A 27,586-nucleotide genomic window follows, 5' to 3' on the forward strand; every position below is an offset into this window, starting at 1 on the left:
TCCTCCTTCTCGTCCTCCTCCTCCTCTTCTTCTTTTTCTTCGTCTTCTTCTCCTCCTCCTCCTCCTACTAAACTACATAATCATCATTGAGGTCATTATCATTGTGAACTTTATCAATAGATTAATTCTTTCCTTTTTCTCCTTCTCCGACTATTTTCTCAATTTCCTCCCACTCCTCCAACACCTCCTCCTCCTCCTCCACAAAATACTGTTTTCATCTTCTTCCTCGTCCTCCTCATAATTTTTCTCTTCATCCGCTTCCTCCTCTTCCTGTCAAATTATACATTCTAACGTACGGTATTTGATTTGGCAATGCCATGGTAACAAGTTAAAAAGAAGTCCCACTCATACCTCTGCTGGAAAACTCTCAGAACTGATCAGATGTTCCGACCCACTCTTGAAATCACTACTCCAGTGTAAATGGAATTGGGCGGCTTGATATTCTCCACCAAGACCCCCGCCGCTAATTTCAGGAATGTTTGATCCACCCATATTTATCACAGCTGCCAGGAAAATAAAAAACATTGATATTTTGGAGAGATGCTATAAAAATTAAAATTAGGAGAGGTGGGTTGGGGGGGGGGGCAGAATATTGAACGACGCAATATTTGGCACATCCCCAATTCGGTATCGTTCGGAAATTTAATTGAAAGCAAAAATGGCAAGAATCTTCTTTATTTCCTCCTCCTCCTCATCATCATCATCATCATCATCATCATCATCATCATCATCATCATCCTCATCCTCCTCCTCATCCTACCCCTCCTCTTCTTTTTCTTCCTTCGGTTCTCCTTCTTTTCCTTCTTCTTTTGGGTAGGGCCGCCAACGCCAACATGTTGGTGACAAGCGCTGCTCCATGATGTATGCACTCAGAACGGCCATAACGGTATTGCTCATCGCTTGGATCTGTCACTATTTTTTTTCTGGTAAAGTTTCAGGAACTAAATTTATTCCACTTCGTAATAAAGGCTTTAAATTTAAAGTGATTATTCTGGTCTGGTTGTCCACTAGATAGTATCCGAATAAGACGGTCACCAATTGCATTTTGTAATTATGGGCTTATGGGGTTTACAGGGCAATCTATCACTGCGGAGTGGGCTTTGCTTTGTACACAAAATGTGCAGAGTTAAAACCACTTTCGTGCCGTGTGAAGTTGAGCACGATCTCTCGATCTGTGAGCTCACGTTGAGGCACTGTACTGCTGCCGATGCTTCGGTTATTCCCCAGTCTTCCCTATGGGTAACCCTATAAGAAATGTGTCCCATTGTGGTGGATAATGGGTATATTTTGTTTCATTTGAGTATACCTTAATTATTACAGAAAATATTCGGTTAGGACTGATGGCAGGAAGTGAAATAACGTTTCCACCCCCCCTCTCTCTCTCTCTCTCTCTCTCTCTCTCTCTCTCTCTCTCCCCCTCTCTCTCCCTCTCTCTCTCTCTCTCTCTCTGCCCCGTCAACATTAAAGATTCAGTTCAGATGTCCAATAATGATCATGCATGATCATACTAGCTAAATTTTAGTTTGTTCCCGCATTAATAAATTCAAACTATTATCAAATACAATATTAAATAATTCCCCTTAGAGAACGTTGGGATGGTTAAAGCTTGGAAACGTAAAAATACTAGCGAAAAGTTTAAACACACACACACACACACACACACACAAACATATGTAAATACCTCCGTAGCCATTGTTTTTGACAGTCATTGTTAAACCTGACGTAATTTCATAGTTTTTGAAGACAAAATCCTCTGTGACACCATTAGCTGTTGCGTCCCCCTCAAAAATGTTGATAGGAGACTGGCTGTCATCCTTGCAGATTGAATAAGTCTTGTACCATTCTGCAGGGCCTGGAAAACGAGGGACAATAATAATATAATCATTATTTTGAATATTTAGATCTCAAATATAAAATAATATGGACGTTTCGCAATTCAAATAAGTCAGAAAAAGTATTATTGTAAAAAATTATTATTATTATTATTATTATTTATTATTATTATTATTATTATTATTATTATTATTATTATTTTATTATTATTATTGTTATTATTGTCATTGTTATTGTTATTGTTTTTATTGTCATTGTTATTGTTATTGTTTTTATTATTGTTAGTATTATTAATATTATCATTAATATTATTACTATTATTATAACCATAACTATTATCATCATTACTCCGAGTATTATCACCATTACTATTATCATCATTACTATTATCATCATTACTATTATCATCATTACTATTATCATAATTACTAATATCAGTACTATTATCATTATCATAATCATCATAATTATCATCTTTATCATCATTATGTTCATTATCATCTTTATCATCTTTATCATCATGATCATCATTATCATCATTATCATGATTATTATTATTGTTATTATTATAATAATTATTATTATCATTATTATTATTATCACCACCGTCATCATTATCATCGTCACTATCACCATCATCATAATCATTATCGTCATATCATTATCATTATCGTCATTTTTGTTATTATTATTATTATTATTATTATTATTATTATTATTATTATTATTATTATTATTATTATTATTATTATTATTATTCTCTCATCAATCCTTTTTCCTACGTCATTTTTTTTCAGATTTTCGCCGACAAACCCATCCCTGTACATTACTAAGCATAGTGGGTCGTACGATATTTAATTTATTAACCAACATAACCAATCTGACACGTTAATACAGTGGTAGATGATTAAACCAACACTCACCTATGGCTCCTTCATATCCCCAACCTCCTGGAAAAAATGAGAGAAAAAAAAAATGGATATTAGATCTAAAAATGTTCACACACTGCAAAATGCCTTTAATAGAATCGTGGAACATATCATATGGTCTTTACAATCCACTCCATCAGTAATTGTTCATTATGTATAACCACTATATAATGCAATGGCAAATATTTTCTTTCATTTTAGTCAGAAAACAAAAAAATTGTCTAATGGACTAAAAGGCCTTTCAATAACTTTAATATGATGTATATTGTTTTTTATTAGACTAGTGGAGAAACCGCAGTATTTGCGGGGGAATAAAGGCTATTACGAAGAGAATCATCTGTTTTCATTTTCATACGACTGTATTGTGGAAGTTAACATAGATCAAGACGAATCTTTTGTCGGTCAAAATCGGTTAGGTTTTATCAGTATCGCCAGTTTGGACCCGTGATATCATTCAAAGGGGGCAGTCACCAAAAAAATGGAATCTGAACTCTTCAACAACGAAAATAAAAATTACAAACATTAAAGACTGTAGGCGCGCGCAAATGAATCTGGCCATAGGCGGCTAGATGGCGATTCCAAATAGCTGATGATTATGAATGCCCTTGCAGATTTTCGTAATACAATTGTAGTGCAATTAGTCAAAGGCCGATAAAATTACCCTCATGTAAAAATAGGTTTGCAAGTTACTCCTTTGTCGATTTGTAAAAATAGTTTTAGAATTTTTAGATTTGCCAGAAAGTCTGTACTCGTTTGCAAAACTTTGACATGGGCTCCACGGAACAATATTTATTCCCAAAAGCAACATATTTCTAGTAAAAGTGAGTCAATGTGCAAAGTTATATTACACATCAGTCTTGATTTCTTCCACTACATTGTTCAATGTCAGATAAGTAGAAAAACTAATAAATAGAGGTGCCTAAATGGGTCAATAAAATGGAGATAAAAATAAAGGGAGTTAATCTGACTCATGAATGAACAACACAAAACAAACGTCCTTTCGGTCCTTGGCCTTTTTCAATAAAATATAATTATATATGTATTCTGTGTGTACTTGAAAAAGGCCAAGGGCCGAAACGTCGTTTGTTTTGTGTTGTTCATTCATGAGTCAGATTTACACTATCTTTATCTCGATAAGTAGAAAACGCATCGTTGCAGATAATTTACTTTATACGGGGAAAAGTTTTAATGGAATATAAAAGATAGGTTTTGCCATTGAAACAACAATAATTATCTGTTTGTACTTTCTCCAATTCAATGTTTCTCGGTTTTTTAGTTTTGACGAGAGGAATGGGCGAGGTTTTTTTAGATGAACCCTGCAGCTCAGATAGAACGGCACTCGACCATGGATGAAGCAAGGATTGGCACCATTCTCTTCAAGACGCATTTGTCTATTGTTGTTGAAGAGTCCAGATTGCATTTACTTCTTATTTACCCCCCCCCCCCTTTTGAGTGACGCCAGGGGTCTAAATTGGCGATAGAAATTACAACCTTAAAGAGGTTGCCGTTTTTCCGCTGCTCTAAAAACAATAACAAAAAGCAGAAAGAATGACTCCAATTTCGTTGCTTCTATAAATGGAGGTAATTTGCCATTCATTGTAGACTTAGCTCGATGAAAACTGGTATTTTTTAAAAACCCCCTCGGAAGACATATGATCTTTTGGCTGTGAATTACGAAGTGATGACAATTTCTATCGACAAATTGACAAATTTGACAAATTGCATAGAACAAGGGCGTTGTTTCGATAACACATGATAATATAAAACAATTTTACAAATGCTTGAACACAAAATTGTCACATTAGTGTCATTTGGAACAAACTTTAGTCTCGTTCACGCCAGAAATATTGCATGCACTACATTCAAAAGGTTAAATCAATTAATGTGTATTCAACAAAAAATATCCCAGCATGTTTATAAATAATAACAATTCAAAACTAGCTGCTTAGCTTGCAGCGTCAAATATTATAAAGGGTGGATGGAACCTTTTCACAACGTATAATTTTGATAATTGGTGATTTTTGCGCTGCGGTTCAGTGTGACATGCCAAGAGATTATAAACATTCCTATAAATTGTTTTGACGTATTTGATTGGACTCGATCTATCTGGAGCGATTGACACCCACCGACGTGCACATAGTATAGGCAGGTCTGACATCCGAACGCACTTTTGGGCCTATTTTAATTAACATCGTTGTAATGGGCAATATTTTGCGTCATATTTTGAGATTTTCATTACAACAATGAGCCCATAAAGTATTGGGTTATCAGACCTGAAAATAAGTGAACGCCGACACAAACTATCAGACTAAAATAAAAGACATACAAAGTGAGGCGACGCAGTGTGCGATGTGGTCTTGTATTACACTCACCTTCGGATAGGAAGGTGAAGGGTTCGAGTCATAATCTGAGCGATGCATATTCCGGTCCTTGGAAAAGGCTCTTTACTCACATTCTCTAACCTTACTCTGGTTTAAATGGCCATGATCTATATTAACTTTCCATGTGCTCGAGGTCACTGGTCACATTGCAAAATGTGCTCAAAGTTACCCACTTAGTGAAAAGTGTTCATAGCTCTTTTAAATATTACAACTTTTGTAAACAAAGCAGCGTGTTTACTTTTGTTAAGAAATATCCAATCGTTGGACAGCAGCAAATCATGTGATTGATGACCTGGTTGGACGAAAACATGAATATAGATCACTCCCATTGAGTACCTAGCCGTTAACACCATTGTCTCTTGATGAAAACAATTTGTAATATCGCCGAAAGGTTGTGTTGCTGTCGGCTTGGGACCCCACTTTGAGCACGTTTAGTGTTTATAGTGCTACTATTTAAAAGCTCTAATGTTTCCATTTGTTAGTATATTATACAGTATGTGTGAGCAAAATGATAAAAACTGACATACTTCTGATGCACGCAATCCTATTGATGCTATTCGTTTAGGTGAAATACAACAGGCGGCAGCCAGATTAAAAAAAAAACAAACAAAAAAAAACTTGGTTTAACCTTTAATGGTATTGTCTGATTCATATAATTTGTGACAATTAATCACTTACAAGCTATCTCAAAATAAGGGCTTCGTGGTGTCAGCTTCGTTCCTTCAATAGACACGTTCGGGGGGGGGGGGGGGGGGTGGGGGAAATCAATCGTCTTGATGATGTTTTAAGACCACTTATTAGACTATGAACGTAAAGGGATTTTATCACATATCATGTCAGCACATGAAAAAACAGTTTTGCTTTTTTTCGTCCATAGGCCAAAATTAGATTAATTGTTATGTTGAACAGACGCATAAAATTATTTTTCATATAAATTGACTAACTCAGCGAAAATTTTCGAATACACAAATAACAATACACATCCACGCCTCGGCCAGCCACAACTCAAAAGTCTGAACATAAACGCGGTATTTCTGTCATAAGGATTGTATGGATGCATTTTCATATGCAGCCTTCGAAGTAAATCAAGATTACATCACGAAAGTCTTTGTTATTGTTACTAGACCGTGAATTGGGTGATTAGTTCTCACTGTCGTCCTTCGCAAGCTATAACTTGTTTTGTGTATTGGTTTGATTCTTCAGGCGGATAGAACAGGAGTGTATTGATTTTTTGCGTTTAGGTAAAATACTCAACACCCCCAACCAGATATAATGTAGCAACTAAATATGTATAAGTTTGAATGTGTATAGATATGATGCGCTTGGCTCAATAAAGTTCAATAACAAAGACTCAAGTGACGTCAACTTCAATCTATTTATAGTCTGATGAATATAGATAGATCGAAGTTGACATCAGTCGGGTAATTGTTGTTTTTTGCCATCCGCGGTTATGAGTATTTATCACTAAACTGTATTAACCAGACTATCAGCGTTCAAGATTACAGAGTTTTGTGTGTTGGTCCATTATACTTCCGGATAGCAATGTGGTGAGCTTCTTAGCCAAGCGCATACTGTCTATACTTTAGTGAGAATCATTAAAAAACTTGTCTAAAAACAATGAAATATAGTATGACACTCGCCGATGGACCGGAGGGTCAGGGTCCGAATCCTGCTCTGAGCGGCGCAAAGTTGAGTCCTTCGAAAAAGTATCTCAACTCGCATTCGCTCACCGTACCCATGTGTAAAAACAAGTACATGAACGTAAACAGCCTTGTCTCTGTCGTAAAAAAAATAATTTTGCATTTAAGGCCATATGTATTGTCCTAAATGTTAAAACTTGCTGCTGGTTATGGTCCCGCAATGTAAAGCGTTTCGTGGATATGACGCTATATAAATACCTTACGTTTCTTTATATATAACATTATGTCATGAATGAACATACATAACTTATCAAGTATATTCCGGAAAAAAAAATTTCTTTTATAATTTGTAGGAAGACTTAAACCGTATCCTTCGTTAAGTTATAGCCTGACACTGAAACCCAAAAATACTGGCATTTTGACGTCATTATTTGGTTTTTGCACCTCTTAGTGAGCTGATAGTAGAGCTCATGGAAACAAGTTATTTCATTGGTTGAACTATTGAATTCAACTCACGATTTGTTTTCTTTTATAGCAAAAGACTAGCATTTTGACGTCTTTTTTTTGGTCAGTATCAGGCCATAACTTTACGAAGGCCACGATTTCAGTGTCAGGCTATAACATAACGATGGCTTCGCTTAAACTCACTTTCAATCCGCGGCTCAGAGAAATGATGATACCGAACAGGGACAGAGGGCTCAAATTTCCGCGGAACACGGAGAATACTGAATATGTATAAAAGATCCAGACATGTTCTTGTAACTGCTCCCTTTCTTGAACAATAAAAATAGAGTAGCCCAAGATACATGTATCTCACATTGAAGAAAGAATAAATCCTCTATAAAAGGAGAAAAAAAATTAAGAAAACACAACCATGGACCACTGATGGTCACAGAATTGTATCACATCCTCGAATTGTCGCTCATTAATGTGTTGTGGTAATTGTATTGCCCATAGTCTAAATTTCCTTTAGACAACCAGTAATCATCGTCCAGATGTTATCGCAATAGAGAAACATGATCGAATTTGATTGCGATTTATGCCCTATCAGTTTGATTAAAGCATTAGTAATAAATACACAGCAACCTGCTATATATCCCGGTGGTCTGAGGTCAAAATAAATATGCATAACATTGATGGGTAGTGATTAGATGACACCATACCAAATGGAGCGTAACGGGTCATTCAGAACAGGAAATCAGATATTCGCGTGGCTTGACTTAATTTGGAATACAAAGCCAGTTCATTAGATTCAATCTAATTTAGATCCCCCCCCCCCCCTCAGATAAACGATGTTCTCATCTGGAGACATCATACGTCTCTTCTTTCCCATGGAAAGGGATATGATCCCATTTTCTGGAGCTTTAAGCTAATAGCTACAATTGCATGCATTCCTTTGGTTGGGACGCTTGTTTATTATCAAAGTGCTTCCCGCCATATCTAAGAAACCCAGCTACCCTATCATTAATAAGTTAGTAAAAGAGTCAGAAACAACCTGGAATGCACCCAGACTGTATAAACGCTGTATATGTTCTTTTAAAGCAAAAACATTCTCTCCAATCTAAGCCAAATTAATAGGACCGCCATTAAAGCGTGGTTAGGCCCTATATAAATTATATGTTTATCATAATTTTTATTACTACAACGAAATGTATTTTGTTAGTCTCGTACGAAGGTAAAAAACGGTTGTTGATTTTGTATTAACCTTGTGCCCTATCGTCTTACGCAACATCTAATAGATACAGGAGCAAACAAGGTCAGTTTTTGTTGCATAATATGCATTGCATAATGTTAACAACAACCCGCCAAACATTCTTATTAAGAGTATCGAATACAATGTTATTTGATCGTATCGATTTGTGATGAAGGGCCCCATCACCACGATACAATCTTACATTCCATCTCATTGTCACGACTACATTTGCTTCTATTGTTGATTATCTAAGTTACGCATAGATAATTGATTGTGTCCAATCACCTCATCTTGGTGTTATGTTGGGTTTAACCCTCTCCTTACCAGCCATTTTCAAGGATTTTCCCCAAAACTTTATACCCAACTAACACAAAAATGTATATTTTATCACTCAAAAAGGATGGCAGTAAACATCTTCCGATGCATAATTTCTCAAAACATGCTTTACAACACACTGTCGTTTTCTTAAAATGTTATGTTGTCAAGAGATATTTTGAATAAGAAAAATGTTGGTTGTATCGTAACGAATATGACGATTTTCCTATAGCTGGTAAGGAAAGTGTTAACTAGATGTCGAAAAGTGACAATGAGGCTATAACGACGTGACATTTATGTATGATTTTGGGTTTTTTGACTTTTGAGATACAGTATTTGAGCTAAACAAATGAGCTTTATAATGCGAAATATCCACTAATTATGCTCAAAGTGCTTTTTAAGGGGACCCTGGTCAACAGCAACATTTAACATGTAGGACGGAACATAACGCCACGTACTCATTTACACCTGCGTACGGTGAGAGAATGTGAGTAAAGAGCCTTTTCCAAGGACTCAACTATGCGCCGAGCGCTAGGCTCGAGCCCAGGACCTTCCTATCCGAAAGCGAGTGTCATACCACTAGACCACATAGCCGCACATATTTAGTGAGAAACAGCTGAGTGAGGCAATTTCGTTCTATCTAGATCTATAATTATTTGTAACATTTAATTTAATCCGACATAATACCGATTCAAAATGACTTGTCACATGATAATATACCATGCTTAATGCGTATTACGATTCATTATTTAATTTGTTACAAGTCCACAGGGCGCTCTGTCTCCATGTTACATTGTAAGTCGTCTGATGGGCACACACACGACAGTAAACAACACACCCATTATATCAAATTATAGTAAGGTACTTATTCAAACGAGAGTCATGTTACCAAATAAATAAACATGTAATATTTATAATAGGTAATAATAATCAACCTCCAGTGCTTTTCAAATATCTCCTTACCAGCTATTTTTTAGAATTTCACCCAAAAGTACACACCCATCTAACACAAAAATAGACTTCTCTTACTCAAAAAAAAGTAACAAGTGCATTCTATACAGATTATTGTTCAGCAAAATGAGCTCTACAAAACAACACAGTGGTTAGTATTTATAGCTGTATTCAAAGCATTTCTTTAAATTTTGTGAAGTCCAAGAAAAATCAGAATGAGAAAATTGTCGGTTACATTGTAACGAATGTGACGATTTTCCTATGGGTGGTAAGGAGAGGGTTAAGTCGCGTTTTGTCTCTACTGTTTTAGTGACGCCAAGTCTAAACTTTAAAACCATTGTTTTTATTTTCAATGTTGCTTATTTGTTTGTTTGTTTGCTTTTTTTTATGTGTCGCGCTCATGCAAATGCGAAGTAGACTATTTATTTCGATGGCCGATTAAAAAAATATATCTTTCCATTTTTTCTGTGCATGTTTCACAACATAGCTATCAATAGGCTTATACTAACGAAAGAGTGCAAAATGGAGAGGCTTCGTATGATGGTAACAAAACAGACAATGGACGTTTCGGGTACCAACCCTTCGTCAGCACAACAATTCACAAACAAACGTGGAAAACAAATAAAATAAATAACCGAAACGTCCATTGTCTGTTTTGTTCCTATACGAAGCCTCTCCATTTTCACTATTTCCTTAGTATTTTCACGATCACCGGCTTCAGGCAGCCCATACCGTTTTCTATCAATAGGCTTGGAATGTCGTCTCAAAGTACATTATTCGCTACACCCATATAATAGCATAATGGGCCTTGCCCACAATAATAAAAATCTAAACATAGATCGAGGAAGTCTTACAAGATTTTTTTTCAATGTAGGCTGACCACTATTCACCCTTCCCCTTCAGTGTGGCATTCTGACCTCATGCATATTATGTTAATATAGAGCCTAAATAATGTGCCCCCGCATCTTAAAACGGTATAGATAGTATGCAGATGACGTCACACAGGCCTTTGTTATTGTTTTTGCCATCCGCGTTTGTGAGTTGTTCTCACTAAACAGTATTAACCAGACTATAAAAGTTCATGGTTACACATGGTTTGTGTGTTGGTCCGTTATACTTCCGGATGGCAATGTTGTGAACTCCTTGGCCAAGCGCATTCTATCTATATATAGTTTCGGGATGAAGTGGATGCGACCTGCTCATATTTTCAGGTCTGATTACTGAACGCAATAGGGAATGAGATTAGCGGAAGAGTAGCGTCTCTTGATTGGACGTCACCCATAGTCTGTGACGTCACCAGCGGAAAAGTTATTAGAGAGAGAACGTCATGTTGGTTGTGCGCATGCGTTTCTCGTCCTCGCTTCTGGTGAAAGCGGCTTGAGACACTTCAAAACCAAATTGACGTTCTCTCTGTAAGGCGACGTCCAATCAAGGGACGCTACTCTTCCGCTAATCGCATTCCCTATAGTGGGTTTGATTTAGCATTGGTGTAATGGACAATAATATTTTGAGTTGGTTTGAGAGTATTTCCATTACAACAACGGGCCCATAATGATTTGGGTAATCAGACCTGTAAATACATGCACGTCGAGTAGATGCCTTAAAGTGAATAAAAGGCTAAAACGACTTTTTTAACTCTCTCATTACCAGCCATTTTCAGGATTTTCCCAAAAACTTTACACCCAATTAACACAAAATTAGATTTTTTTATCACTCAAACACATTAGCAGTAAGTTCTTGCGATACATATTTTCTGTAGCAAAACATGCTCTACAACATACTGTTCATTTTTTAAAGAGAAATTTGAAAAAGAAAAATGTTGGTTGTATCGTAACGAATGTGACAATTTTTCTTTAGTTGGGAAAGAGAGGGTGAAATATCTTTTTTTTAAGTTTTGTAATGAAAGAAATTGTAAATATCCTCCATTATAATGACCATAAATAACCCCAAAGTATAACGCTTGTTTCTACTACACCATCCACTTTTCAGTACCCAATTACTCTCAAAATAATACACTCGTTTTGAGATAGTGGGTCACAAAGACTCAGGTGTAGTTAGTTAATCAAAGCATGTCTGTCGAATAAATAATAATATTCTTGTTACTCAATCCACGTAATACCTTGTATGCTGTCAATAAATGCACATAGAGATTCATTGTAACAAATTAATTCAGCTCGTTAGTAGATTTCCTTAGGCAGGTTGTGGTCGATTTGCATGCTAACAAGGACGTGTATAAAAACACACACACATGCATACACACATAAACACACACAATGTGTGTGTGTGTGTGTGTGTGTGTGTGTGTATTTGTGATTAGACCCATGTCCTTTTTGAGATGTAATTGTTGTTCCTTGATTGGAGAGGGGGCAAAGGAGGGAGAGAGAAAGGGGTTGGGGAGAGAATGGTTAAGGTGGTGGGGGTGGGGGGGTGGAGAGAGAGAGAGAGAGAGAGAGAGAGAGAGAGAGAGAGAGAGAGAGAGAGAGAGAGAGAGAGAGAGAGAGAGAGAGAGGAGAAGGAGGAGGAAGCGGGGTGGGATTCTATTTATAAATAAAGACTGAATGAATGAAGTCACACACGGACACAAAAACAACTGTGATCTAATTAATGTGGGCAGTTTGCATATATAGCTATTTATAGTAATAAAATATGTATCGGCAAATTCATGATAAATACATTATTCAGAAGGTCCGGGGTTCGAGCCTCGCTCGGCGCATAGTTGCGTCCTTGGAAAAGACTCTTTACTCACATTCTCTCACCGTACTCAGTTGTAAAAAGTTAAATTGGACTTTATTAAGGCATTGTCGAAAAGGAGTGGTGGGTGTAGTTAAAAAACAGAGCATTTACATAGAGCAATATCCACTAAACGTGCTCAAAGCGCTTTACAAAGGGTTCCTCCCTGTCCAACAGCAACACTTAACATGTTGAACGAGACATGACGCCTGTTAGGCGATATTTCATTTTTGTCCCGACAAAGACAACGCTGTTAACGGCCAGGTACATATTTTACACCTGAGTACGATGAGAGAATATGAGTAAAGAGCCTTTTCCAAGGACTCAACTGTGCGCCGAGCGTAATATATAACGTAATAAAGAACACGTTTCACAAGCAAAGGATGGCCTCGATTCCGGGTATCATCAAAAACTTTTTACGAACTCCTTATCAACCTAGCACTAAATACTTATTTGACTCTGAACTGACGGGAAGTATTTTGCTATAGAATTGCTTCCTATCCAAAGGTTTGTTAACGATACGATTCAATAGTCTGATGTCACGCCGCCCGGCAACGGCGGCCATCTTGGTTCTAAACAAAGAAAATCATTACTTTTTATTTTTCATGCTGGCTAGAAAATTTCATATGCCTTGTGATCAGAATGTGTAAAAGTCAAAACATGATCAACTTTATGGGTTTTATTTTTTTCTCTGGATACCCTTTATGCTCTCCGGAGAAATATTTCATACGGGCGTCCGCCATTGTTCCGATAGTTTAGATTCAGTGTTACTAAGTTACCACGCGTCATTAGGAAGGAAGTGACGTTAGGACTGTTGAAGAGTATTGTCACCAATGTGAGGGACCAATATTCATGTTTTCGTCCAACCTAGTCATCGATCAAATGATGTGTTGCTGTACAACGATTGGATTTTTCTGAATTTATCTAAACACGCTGTTTTGTTTATGAAAGTTGTAAACATACCCAGAGTTCGCAAACTGTGAACACTTTTCACAATGTAGACTAGGTCATTTTGAGTACACTTTGCAATGTGACCAATGACCTCGAGCACATGGAAATGCAATATAGATAGTATGCGCTTGGCTAAGAAGCTCATAACATTGCCATCCGGAAGTATAACGGACCAAAACACAAAACTGTGTGTATCCATGAACGTTTATAGTCAGGTTAATACAGTTAAGTGAGCGTTACTCATAATAATAATAATAATAATAATAATAATAATAATAATAATAATAATAATAATAATAATAATAATAATAATAATAATAATACACATTTATATAGCGCTCATTCTCGTGTAAAAACACAAGCTCTGGGCACTTTACAATATAAATATCAATTTTAAGTGAAAAAAATAATAATAACAACAATGATAATTCATAGCCAAATCAAGGATTCATATAGAGTCAAGAAAAACAAATACAGTAAAAATGTGTCTTGAGATTCTTTTTAAAAGTAGGTAAAGACTTGCACTCCCTCAGACCACGTGGTAGTTCATTCCAAATCTTGGGGCCGAAACAAGCAAACGATCTATCACCAAATTTTGTTCTTGATCTTTTTTCCGAAATTTTCGTTTGGTCATTACATGATCTTAAAGTGTAATTTTCAAATTTACACATGACCACGTGATCTGTGAGATATGCCGGTGCTATACCAGCCAAACACTTATAAACAAGACACGCTGCTTTGTAATATGTGCGCTTTTCAATGGGCAACCAGTAGAGAGAGGCCAACAAAGGGGTTGCATGATCAAATTTTTTTTTCCAAAAACTAATCTTGCTGCACTGTTTTGCAGTAGTTGTAATTGTTTAATAGAAGCCTGAGGCAAGTTGACAAGCAGCGAGTTACAATAATTTAGTTTCGAAAAAAATGAGGGAAACAACCAATGTTTTACATGTTCCAATTGCAATATACTGACGGATCGAACTGATTTTCTTCAATTGAAAGTATAAAGATTTACAGAGAGCAGAAATGTGAGCTGACATTCTCATTTCTGAATCAAAATAGACACCCAAATGTTTCACAGTCTTTGAAACTTTGATCTTTTCACCCGCAATCAACACCTCAAGACCATCATTCACCTTCAACTGCCCTCTATTTCCCCCAATCATCACTTCTGTTTTTGACTCATTCATTTTCAACTTGTTTGCATCCATCCACTCTTTCACATCCGTCACACATTCTTCCACACGTTTCACAATATTTTCGAGATTTTTAGTTTTATCAGTAGCATAAAGTTGCGTATCATCTGCATAGAGATGATAGCGCAGCCAATGACCAGTGATGACATTAGATAATGGAGAAGTATACAAAACAAAAAGAATTGGACCCAAAACAGAGCATTGAGGAACACCAAAAGACAATGTATGTTGACGAGAAAGTCATAACTCATAAACGCGGATGGCAAAAAACAATAACAAAGACCCGAGTGACGTCAACTAAGAACTATCTATAACATAACTCCTGCTCCTTGGCCCTTGTGGCTTTGGACAACAACATAACCTTGATTGATTCCAATAAATAGTAAACTAATAGTAACGCTTTGACCTCCATTGCCTTGTTTACCCCCTTAAGTCATGCGGGACAAGATCGGTTGCTCAAATCTGTTACGATAACACAACGAATCAAAACAGTCATGTGGATATAATAATAATTCGTATTGACCTGGGTACCTACTGGTAAACCAATTACAACAAGTGGGCAATTCTTGATGACAGAAGCGTTTAGTGACGTCAAAGACTGACAATTAAGGTTTCCATTAGGAAAACACTAGATAGATCAAGACTTCTTTTTTTAAAAAAAAAAAAAAAAAAAAAAGTATTTGTTGAGTTACGTCTTTTTTTATTTCATAAAGGCCGAAAGGCATCATATTACTGACATGGTAAACTCGGATCGTAGCATTATGAATTAGGGATTTTTCAACCTAACTGCACTCTGCAATTGAGAAATTAGGGAGCAAGAACTGGTCTAAGATAACGATCTCAAAAAGTGTGTATGAAACAGGGGCCAGACAAGCAAGAAAGAAAAATACAAGAAAAAAAAGACATCCAAAAAAATCTGTACTACATACAAGAAAAAACAAACTATCCTTAAAACCAGTCTTCTCTATGAAGACTGGTTTTTTGGGATGATTTCATTTTCTTGTATTTTTCTTTCTTACTTTGTCCGGCACTGTTTCATACACACTTTTTCAGATCTGTACTCTCCATATATGTATTTAGGAAGAAGAATGCGTGGTAAAATGAGAGGAAGAAGAACGGAAAGAAGAGGGAAGAAGGAAAAGAGGAATGATGAGATGATATCAATGATATCATATTATATATGATATTACATTATATTAAAGCTCAAGTTCTATCATCAAAATGTCTTATAACACTTTCTTCCCCAAAAAAGCAATAGGTACTTAAAGATAGGCGACCACCTATACGAAGACCTTGGGGGACCCCTCTGATTTCCGTATTCAAATTAGCTATTAAGGTCAGTCGTGTTTTGAAGTGGCCTTACCCTAAAATCCTGTCAAATCTGATTGCGTTCAGCGTTAAGGTAAACATTAAGAAGTGGAGCTACCGATTTTTACTCTCAACGGTCCTTCTGGATAATCCCTAAGGGTAGTGATGACAACAAACACTGCACAGGAAGCAGGTTAATGAATGAAAGTCAATCTGATGAAGTCGTGTGGATGAGAACATAAAGATCGAATACTGTAGGGTAGTTTGTAGTAGTAGTAGTATTGTAGTAGCAGAAGTAGTTGAAGTAGTTGTAGTAGTAGTAGTAGTAGTAGTAGTAGTAGTAGTAGTAGTAGTAGTAGTAGTAGAAGAAGATGTAGAAGAAGATGTAGAAGAAGATGTAGTAGTAGAAGAAGAAGAAGAAGAAGAAGAAGAAGAAGAAGAAGAAGAAGAAGAAGAAGAAGAAGAAGAAGAAGAAGAAGAAGAAGAAGTAGTAGAAGTAGTAGAAGTAGTAGAAGTAGTAGAAGAAGAAGAAGAAGAAGAAGAAGAAGAAGAAGAAGAAGAAGAAGAAGAAGAAGAAGAAGAAGAAGAAGAAGAAGAAGGGAAGGAGGAGAGAAGGAGAAGAGAGAGGAGGAAGGAGGAGAGAGGAGGAGGAGGAGGAGAAGGAGGAGAGAGAGGAGGAGAGAGAAGAGAGAAGGAGGAGAAGAAGAAGAAGAAGAAGAGAAGAAGAAGAAGAAAGAAGAAGAAGAAGAAGAAGAAGAAGAAGAAGAAGAAGAAGAAGAAGAAGAAGAAGAAGAAGAAGAAGAAGAAGAAGAAGAAGAAGAAGAAGAAGAAGAAAAAGAAGAAGAAGAAGAAGAAGAAGAAGAAGAAGAAGAAGAGATACGGAAATAATAGAAGTAATGGATAGAATAGAAAGCAAAGATATTGAAAAGAACAGAAATAAAGAGAAAACGTGTGAGAGAGGGAGGGAGAGAGAGATAGAGATAGACAGATAGATCTATAGGTAGATAGATAGAGAGAGCGAGAGAGAGAGCGAGAGAGCGAGAGAGTGAGAGCGAGAGAGGGAGGGAGAGAGAGATAGAGATAGACAGATAGATCTATAGGTAGATAGATAGATAGAGAGAGAGAGCGAGAGAGAGAGCGAGAGAGCGAGAGAGAGAGCGAGAGAGCGAGAGAGAGAGAGAGAGAGAGAGAGAGAGAGAGAGAGAGCGAGAGAGCGAGCGAATTTGAGAGATAAATGGAAAACAGGGAAGATTATCCTGAGGCAAATCTGGCGAACTCCGGACGGACAATAGCTCCAAATTTCAAATTAAGTAGTTCTTGACCCTTGTTTCAGTTCTTTTACTCCATCACTCCGGCATTCCCTGACGGATTGACCCCGACAAAGTAATTGAAAATGGTCCCCGATAGGGTTCAAGATTTCGATGTCAACAGGCAATGAAAAAATTGACATTCACGAGAAAGGGTAGTATCTACTTCTTTTTTTTTCCTCCCGTGTCGTAGGCTATGTGCGGCTATGTGGTCTAGTGGTATGACACCCGCTTTCGGATCGGAAGGTCCTGGGTTAGAGTCTCGCGCTCGGCGCATAGTTGAGTCCTTGGAAAAGACTCTTTATTCACATTCTTTATTCACCGTACTCAGGTGTAAAATGAGTACCTGGCCGTTAACAGCGTCGTCTTTGTCCGAAAAATTGTAATATCGCCTAATAGGCGTCATGTCCCGTCCTACATGTTAAATGTTGTTGACCAGGGACCCCTTGTAAAGCGCTTTGAGCACATTTAGTGGATATTGCGCTATATAAAAGCTAAATTTGATTTAAATTTAATTTCAAAAGAACCTCCTCCCCCCCCCCCCACCACACACACACATACACACACACTCACAAAATACCCCAACCCATGCTAAAAACAAAACAAAATACTCCAGCAAAGACATTCCCCCAAAAATGGAAATTTGTCAGGATGAACTACCACCCTAAAATTCAAATTAAAATCAAGATCACTAGAGTCAAAAAAAATTATCTTGTCGCAGTTCCCAAAAAGATATATATTTCTTCTAAAAACAAGAACATTCATCTTACTCAAGGTTCACAACTCAGATTTCTGCCTATTGTTTAGCAAGATATAATACCGTTTTGGCGCTTTACGTCACATATATCTTCATACATCCCTATGAGACACGAATAATGTTCGAAAGATGTCTCTACATGTAAGACCAAACAATTCAAGTGTATACTGCTGACTATCGAAAACAACTCATACCTAATACATATATATATATATAATGTAACACAGGATAAACTATGGATATGTTGACCATTGGACTGTCATTCTACAAGTAATATGGCTCGCCTTTAGCCCCTTGGTCTATTAGTATTAACCTAAACTTATTTTGGAACATTCCATTCTATTGTGCTACATCAAAAGGCAAAAGCCTGACAAGCCTGTTTTTGAGAATGTGTTTGGCACAAACAACTCGGACCCTGTACTGCCCAACTTTGAGAAAACGCTTTTTTTTATGTTAAGAAAACTCGTCCTTCAAATAATAATCGATAAAAATGACCCTCATCTTGTCAAAAATTCTTAAACTTGGGACTTGAAGGCTATTCCAGGTCTGAGAGTTTTTGACGAGAACATGGCCATGTTAATCGATCGATAATTGAAGGACGAGTTTTCTGGCCGAATGTTTGTTTTGTTTTTCAAAGAACGGCAGTATTATCCGATATAAGTACCCTTGATCTTGAACTTGATCTTGCAATTCCACCGCTACCGAACGAAATGACCTTCTCTCGGCTTTCCACACGTTCACAATAATACCTGTTTAGCTCTAGCAGTAGGCATCAAAAACAGTTATTATTCTCAAGAGTGTAAAAGGTCCCATTTACGTCTTTGCCCCCTGGGCATAAAGGGGAGGAATTACTTTACGATTCGCTGACCACCCATTCAGAGTATGGTGTTTGTTCCAACAATTACAGCTAAAGTACATTTTCTTTCGTTCAGCTCGTCTTCGTGTCTTTTAAAAATTTTCTTTTAGAGCTAGAAATAGTTGAATAAGATGGAAATCAGTTGACGTAAGGCCTTAAGGGTAGAACTAATATTAAGAAAGATAATAGTTGGTTAGAGTTTTAGATAAATTATAAGATTGTTTGATATATATATATATATATATATATATATATATATATATATATATATATAAAATATATATATATATATGTACTGTTGTCCCATTCGAAGGTTTTCCATTTTCACCCTTTAGTTAGAATTTTAACTATCTCAAGCTTCAGACAGCCTCCGTTAACATAGATTGTTAGAAACGCACCCTATCCCGATATTTTAAACGCTATAAAAGCATTACACCAGCATGTTGGTAAAAGATGTGTCCATGCAATTATCATTTATCATTCCTAAGAAGAAGAAGAAAAAGAAGAACGAGTAGGAAATGGTGGTGGTGGTGGTGGTGGAGGAGGAGGAGGAGGAGGAGGTGAAGGAGGAGGAGAAGACAACTTGAAAGACATACGAGTTTCAAAAGATTTAGTCCTTCCTTCAGAGATATGGAGTTTATACCAGGTTCTAAAGTAACAAACGGAAAATGAAAACTACTTTCAACCACGAGAATCGAATAAATAAATAAATTAAATAAATTCCCTTTATTCATCCCTAAGGGGAAATTTTTCTTTAGGGTCTATTCCAAGGGAAGACTGGAATAACCCAGGCGTCAGCCGCAGTGCAGCGCCGCAGAGTGATCTAAGGCTCGGTGGCTTGCTCAAGGCCACACAACGTGGCGGGTAGTCGAACTCGGTACCTTTCGGGTACAAAGCAAAGACCGTACCGCTGAGCCACGCTGTCCCATGGCAGACACAAAGTTCCACTAGATATGAGATGAGACTTGGCTATAAAATCCTTGTTGAGGGTTAGAAAATTTCCCGACTAGCACCTGGGATCAATAAAGGTTCTTTTGCGTATGCACTGAATGCTCTAACGAGTGGTAATGATACATGAAATAAATATAAAATAAAAACGGATAGTCACAATTATTGCTACTCTTTGGACATTGCTTTATATCAGATATGACTACGATCCACCAACGCAATAAGTTTAAACAAACTACCAAATAATCAATTAAAACTATGTTGATTCCCATCAAAGTCGAATGTTTTGCTATTTATTGAATAACATGGTAGGTACTCATTAGGCCAAGAGACAGACAAGATAAAACCAAAAACAAACAAAAAGGACTATGTGGTCTTGTGGTATGACACTCGCTTTCGGATCGGAAGCTCCTGGGTTCGAACATTGCTCGTGTATAGATAGAATGCGCTTGGCCAAGGAGTTCACAACATTGCCATCCGGAAGTACAATCGACCAACACATAAACTCTGTGTAACCATGAACTTTTATAGTCTGGTTAATACAGTTTAGTGAGAAGAACTCACAAACGCGGATGGCAAAAACAATAACAAAGGCCTGAGTGACGTCATCTGCATACTATCTATAGTTGAGTCCTTGGAAAAGGCTCTTTACTCACCTTCTCTCACCGTACTGCACTGAGTGTAAAATTAGAACCTGACCGTTAACAGCGTTGTCTCTGGCCGAAAAAAAATTGCATTATCGCCTAACAGGCGTCATGTCTCCTCCTACACGTTAAGTGTTGCTGTGTTGACCAGGGACCTCTTGTAAAGCGCGTTGTGCACATTTAGTGGATCTTGCGCTATATCAAAAGGCCCCAAAGCTCAAGACACGCCTATAGATACAGTTATAGATTAATTTTTTCATTAACCAATACTGGTGATACTACTTTATCTTAGGACGCCTCGACAGTTCACTTTGTAGATCCTTTAAATGGGCCAAAATCGATTGCAGCTGAAGATGAGAGATTATTTATTCTGACACCCCCCCCCCCCTCCTGTCCACCTAGTGTGGTTGAATAACTGGGTCTGCTGGATCTGTCTGAAAATATTTTGCGACTAGCGTCCTATCCTAAGGGAGGCAAGCAATTGGTATTGTCCGTACCGCGCTATAGAAACCGGTATATATTTCGGCTCTATGGGCCGAATATTTCCGAAGAGATTGCTGTTTAGGTTGGGTTTTTTTTTAACTTAATCATCATAAGTTAAATGTACTGTCATTGTGACCTCCCGACCTTGGTCGATAGACTTTGGTAAACAAGTATACGGCACCAGTTCGGCCTTTATAATCGTGAATAAGACAATAATGTTATTGCAGTGCATAAAGAATTGGCATTCAAACCCCAAGACTCGCTCAATGATCACCTCGTACAGAATCACTGAACACCTTCCCCCTCCCCCCCCCCCTCTTCCCCCCCCCCCCCACCCGCTTTCCTGTTTGAAGAAATGATTCAATGGGTACCAAGAACTTGAAGGCAGGCCCAGGTGTTATGGTTGACTTCATGTCTTTGTTGATAACCTCTAATACGGTAGACTATTGAATAAGATTGTCATTGAAATGTCAATTCGACAGCAGACAGCTTCTTTCTGGGTAGGCAGCAAAATTAGATAATATGGCATAGTCTTAAGAAGAGAGTTTAAGATCTACTTGTTAAATAATAATTCATTCAAAGTCAGCTCTTTCACTCAGTACATTAAAAACATTCAACACGTGCTATGATCTCAATATTCAACCGATCCGACTTTCATATTCAAAAATATCGATCGGAGAATGTTTGTCAATATATATATATATATATATATATATATATAATATATATATATATATATATATATTATATATATATGAGCGTTGTTGGGTACTTCTCAAGATAGTACAGTGCTCGATAATATTAATTGGAGCATGTAAAATAAATAAGGACACTCACATTGGATTGTATCAGGACGATCGGCTGACGATAAATCCGTAGTCCGCAAGCCGAGGAGATGCTAAAAGCATTGAAACGATTTTTCTGACATAACAAAATGTGAGCGTCCATATATATATTATATATATATATATATATATATATATATATATATATATAAATACATATGTGTGTATGTGTGTGTCTGTGTGTGCATACATATAGATAGATTTCACTTGGCTAAGAAGTTCACAACAATGCCATCCGGAAGTATAACTGGCCAACACTCAAAACTCGTGTAACCATGATTGTCTATAGTCAGGTTAATACAGTTTAGTGAGAATTATTCATAAACGCGGATGGCAAAAAAAAACAATAACAAAGACCCGTGTGACGTCATCTTCGAACTATCTATAATGTGTTTCGATGGGTTGTGTATAGATAGAATGCGCTTGGCCAAGGAGTTCACAACATTGCCATCCGGAAGTATAACGGACCAACACACAAACTCTGTGTAACCATGAACTTTTATAGTCTGGTTAATACAGTTTAGTGAGAACAACTCACAAACGCGGATGGCAAAAACAATAACAAAGGCCTGAGTGACGTCATCTGCATACTATCTATATAAAATGAGCTTTTGTGTGTGGGTGTGTAAGTTTTTGTTTGAGCCCGTGAGTGGTTCTTTCAGACATAAGTGACTTCATAACAATGGAACTAATCTTATCGTTTAAAAAAAAATTCACGAGTGGTTTTGTTCAAATTCTTTTAACAAGCATGAAAAATCGTAGACCACAATTGACGAGAACAAACGTTGCCTGGTATATTAACTCACTCAATCCTAGAGATTTTTGCAACTTTTCAAAATTGGAAAAAAATGTTTTAAAAATGAGCATGTAGATAGTTTTATTGAACTACCATTAATATGTAAAAACTAAAACATTAGATATGATAATACTTCTCATAAAAAATGTAATAAATTAGCATGGGCTAAAAGTAGCCCGGATAAACTACGGATATAATCGGTATTAGGGTTGAGTGAGTTAAGAAAAAAGATTAAGTTTCGAGCGTCAAGGGAATCAAACTGACGTCACTTATTTGCATGTCAGATAAGCCAAATTGTTATGGCCTCAATGTTATATAAGGAGAATGCCCAAACGGACAAAAAATGTGACCCTTCGCATCAAAACGGTTTTAATTCGGGTTGGTTAAGATGTTGAAAATTGAATTTATAGGCAGAAATATCAGATTTGTGTTGAGTTTGTATGTTTTATTGAGGAGAATGGATAGCATATTTTAGGGTGCTAATGCCAACAATTTATATTTTTGACCAGTTTAACATTAAATCTGGCTTTTAAGCATCTGGTTCGTTCTGACATAATACCGTTTTGAGGATGTGGGTCACGAATATTGTCTATTGCATTCACCGTCAAACCAAGCCCGTTGTTGTGTTAGGTTATCAGACCTGCTGTCATTATGTTCGCGTCTTTATTGTTATGATTCATAATAAAGACGATAATTCCAGCGTTAACCCCCTCCTTACCACACATATGAATATTGTTGCGTCACATATTGTAACGATGCAGCCAACATCTTTGTCATTCTAATTTCTTTTGTACATCATAATATTTGAACAAAAAATGTTTGCTATAGTCAACGTATATTAAGACTGTTGAAGAACTCGTTTAGACAAAAAAAGAATATATGTGCAGAACTAACAAATTTAGTGTTTGAGTGAAATAAATCTATTTTTGTATAGGTTGGGTGTGAAGTTTTGGGGAGAATCCAGAAAATGGGCGGTAAGGAGAGAGTTAAAAATGATATAGATCTACATTTATTTCCATTTTTGACATTCATAACAAACGTCATTGGTAAATTCTATAAATTGTTTTTTAATTGCCATTATATACTATCTCAATATCAGTTAAATTCTAAAGGCTTGCGATCTGATGTTTATATCAACATTTTGGAGTATCCATGAATGGTATCATTTATAAGATCATAAGGATAAGCATTGCTTTATCAAATTCAAATATATCTAAAACACGCTCTACTTAGATGCTATCAATATCTCACCACAAACGTATCATACATCCAATCTCGTTTCTTTTAAATGTAAATCTTTTTAAAATCTTTTTAAACATTCTTTTGTTTTGTTTCTAACTTCTTTTGTTTAAAAAGTTTAGCAGTAAAGACCCGTGACAACTTGCGACACCGAATTATTGAAAAGTAATGGTTTTCATGAAGGTACTTTTTAATTATAGGACTATATATATATATATATATATATATATATATATATATATATATATATATATATGTATATATATATATAACTATATATAACTAAATGGCTTCAACAATATTAATTGCAACTGATATTCACAATCCGGAATCAACTACGTAATTTGAAATCATCAACAAGAGTATTATTGTACCCGACGTGCACTTATTGGCTGGTCTGATAATCCAAATCAGTATGGGCTCATTGTTGTAATGAAAAAAACACGTTTGGGTTTTTTTCTTTTTTTGTTAATATTTTTTTTTTGTCTTTTTTATCCGTATGTTTTTTCATTTTTTATTTATTCATTTTTAAAAATTTTTTTGTCTTTTTTTTTTTTTGTAGTTTTTTGTTTTGTTTTCCTTTTTGTTGTTTTAATTTTTGTTTTGTTGGTTAAGTCTCTGCAAGTTCGAATTTCACCAGTCCAAAGTTTGCAATAATATTCTATCTCACAGTCCCACTTAATTTTACTAAAAGACGTAGCTAGAGCATTTTAGCATTGACTATAAAAAAATTGAGGTACGGGGACTGTTTAGCATCTTTAGCATCACAGAATAGAATGGGCACGATGCATAATAACCCAGTTCTGTAGGTCACAAGGGAAATCCGCTCACCTAAGGTCATTATTTTGACATCGTTCTGTCAGTCCAGATTTGACAGAGTGTGATTGTCCTGTCATTTTTCATAAATGGTCGATGTATTGTTAATACGGACATTTGCATATTATATTTTTCCCCCTTTTATCAATTCTTTTGTTCGTGTATTATTAATATGGCTGGCTATATATTACTTCCAAGCGTTAAATGGTTCATCTTACTTCTCACTTATACTATTGGTTTACATTCTCTTCTTTTTAATCTATCTATCCATCCATCCGTCTCTCTATGTCTTTATCTCTATCTAAATATCTATCTATCTCTCCATCTCTCTATCTCTATCTCTGTCTGTCTATCTATCTACATACCTATCTATATACCAATCTACTCGTATCTACATACCTATCTATCTTAATACCTATCTATCTATATCTTAGTTCACTTTCCTTCTCCCCTCCCCGTTCACTCTTTGCCTCTCTTACTCCGTCTCTCTCTCTCTCTCTCTCTCTCTCTCTCTCTCTCTCTCTATCTATCTCTCTCTCCCCCTCCCTTCCACTTCTCTTAAATTTACACCACCTTTGTTCATCCTAAATAAAATTTTCTTTTAAAGGTAATGATAATGGAGATCGACGTAGATGTCATTCGTTGATATCATCATCATCATCACCATCATCACCATCACCATCACCATCACCATCACCATCACCATCATCATCATCATAATAATAATCATCATCACCATCACCATCACCATCACCATCACCATCACCATCACCATCATCATACATCATCAATCATCACTCATCATCCATCATCCATCACATCACATCATCATCACATCATCATCATCATCATCATCATCATCATCATCACATCACCATCATCATCACCATCACCATCACCATCACCATCACCATCACCATCATCATCATCATCACCATCACCATCACCATCACCATCATCATCATCATCATCATCATCATCATCATCATCAACAACAAAAACATAATCTTCATAATCATCATCATCATCATCATCAACATAATGATAATTCGATAGACGACAAAGCAGATAAACAAATGGGAGCAGAAAAAAATCCAAAATGACGCAGTTTGCTTTAGCACATTGTGCATTCTACGGTACAGTGGTTAATAATAATAATAATAATAATAAATAAAATAATATAATAATAATAATAATAATAATAATAATAATAATAATAATAATAATAATAATAATAATAATAATAATAATAATAATAATATATTTTTAAAAACTTTATAGATCTGCACAATCTTTTTTTCCATATCAAATAGCATTTATTTCTCATTTTGTTATATGTCAGCTATGATACGCTTAAACTGTATGATATCTTTTCATCTTGATTGATGAAAAATGATGGATGAAATTTCAAGGTAAAAATAAGAAGAATCACAGTGTTTATATTTCAATGTTTACTCGTAAAAATCTACTTCAATAAAGGTGTCAGCCAGGCGTAAAACCAGGAAGCAAAACTAGAAGAAGAAAAACTCAATAAAAACAACCAAATTTTTTTTTTTAATCTACGTTTTCACATAACACAATATTTATTGTTAATATGTGTGCTCGTATTGCTTTATAAAGGTACCAAGCAAACAGCAACACTTAACATGTGAGACTAAACACGACGCCTGTAGGGCGCTATATATCGTAAATCTTATTTTACACAGACATAACCAGTATCAACAAAGTGATCATTCTACATCTGAGAGTATGTGAAAGAATTTGAATAATGTCATTTTCGGGGTGAACATGAAGCTTAGATTTAATTTTAATGTTTTCTTATATAATGTGCGTCAAAATTGATGCCTCTGTCGGTGAAGGTGTTTTTTTTCTATTATTATATTTATGACTTTGGACTAAATTGTCTTTATCTTCGTCATTCCGGTATGATACAACATTCAAACTATAGGGCAGAAAGAAAAGATCTAACAATTATTACAAAAACAACAACGAAGAAAACAACAAAAATAAATTAAGAACTTTGAAATGTCAAGGTTGTGTTTGACGGGTCATAAAAAAAAAAGAAATCAGAACAATACAAAAGCAACGTAGTGTCTTAGTGGACAACGGTCAATGAGCGTACAGGCATTCTAAGGGCTGGAGTTTAATCTCGCGTAAAACAGGCAGAAATAATAAGTAGGTGGAACGGAGTGGAACTGGAGTTTGTCTTTGCTTGTTTCGTAACACTGTTGATGTTTTTGAACTAGTTTGGGGACGATGATCCATTATATATATATATATATATATATACTATAATATATATATATATATATATATATATATATATATATATATACGGCCATATTTTACATATACATATACCAACCTATCTTGTTTGAATCCAGTTACTTATGGTTGATATGCCTACGTAAGGGACCAATAAAGGTTGGCAATAAATGTGTATGTGGAAAAGGTGGGGGGGGGGGGGGGGGGGGAGAGAATTTCAAGCATCTGTTACTTCTATGCTAAATCAATAAATTCATAGAAATCACAGAAAGTGTTCAATGCAAGTGCATTGATTTGTTGGGAAGATTGTAAGAGATAATAGCCTTTTTGAGAAGGGGGTGGGGGGGGGGGAGGGGGCAAATATAGACAGCATTTGATTCAAAACATATAATTGTATAAAGAGTAATGTCAGTCCGGATTTGTATCTTGTCTTGGAATCCAGCCTGCTGGCGTTTTTAATGATAGTGCAAAATAGCAAATTGACCTAGTGATTCAATATATATATATATATATATATATATATATATATATATATATATATATATATATTATATATATATATAGATAGTATGCAGATGACGTCACTCAGGCCTTTGTTATTGTTTTTGCCATCCGCGTTTGTGAGTTGTTCTCACTAAACTGTATTAACCAGACTATAAAAGTTCATGGTTACACAGAGTTTGTGTATTGGTCCGTTATACTTCCG

The 27,586-nt window shown here is 36.1% G+C and overlaps 1 protein-coding gene across 6 annotated transcripts in view; it reads right to left on the reverse strand.

Annotated features, from left to right (window-relative positions):
• LOC144967160 (uncharacterized) overlaps positions 1-27,586 on the reverse strand; it is a 127,734-nt gene that overhangs the window by 27,814 nt on the left and 72,334 nt on the right. For all 6 annotated transcript variants that reach the window (XR_013644333.1, XR_013644332.1, XM_078904058.1 and 3 more), the window contains exons 3-5: positions 2,757-2,783; positions 1,682-1,852; positions 352-503 (exon numbers count right to left, since the gene is read on the reverse strand). Coding sequence is in view for 4 of the 6 variants with exons in the window: in XM_078904058.1 (XP_078760184.1) it covers positions 352-503; positions 1,682-1,852; positions 2,757-2,783 (350 nt within the window). In the remaining 2 variants the exon portion in view is untranslated. The remainder of the gene's footprint in view (positions 1-351; positions 504-1,681; positions 1,853-2,756; positions 2,784-27,586) is intronic.

This window comes from Berghia stephanieae, chromosome 3 (assembly GCF_034508935.2).
Source record: "Berghia stephanieae isolate SIO BIC M18660-M18661 chromosome 3, UCSD_Bste_1.3, whole genome shotgun sequence".
In the NCBI taxonomy this organism is placed as follows: domain Eukaryota; kingdom Metazoa; phylum Mollusca; class Gastropoda; order Nudibranchia; family Aeolidiidae; genus Berghia; species Berghia stephanieae.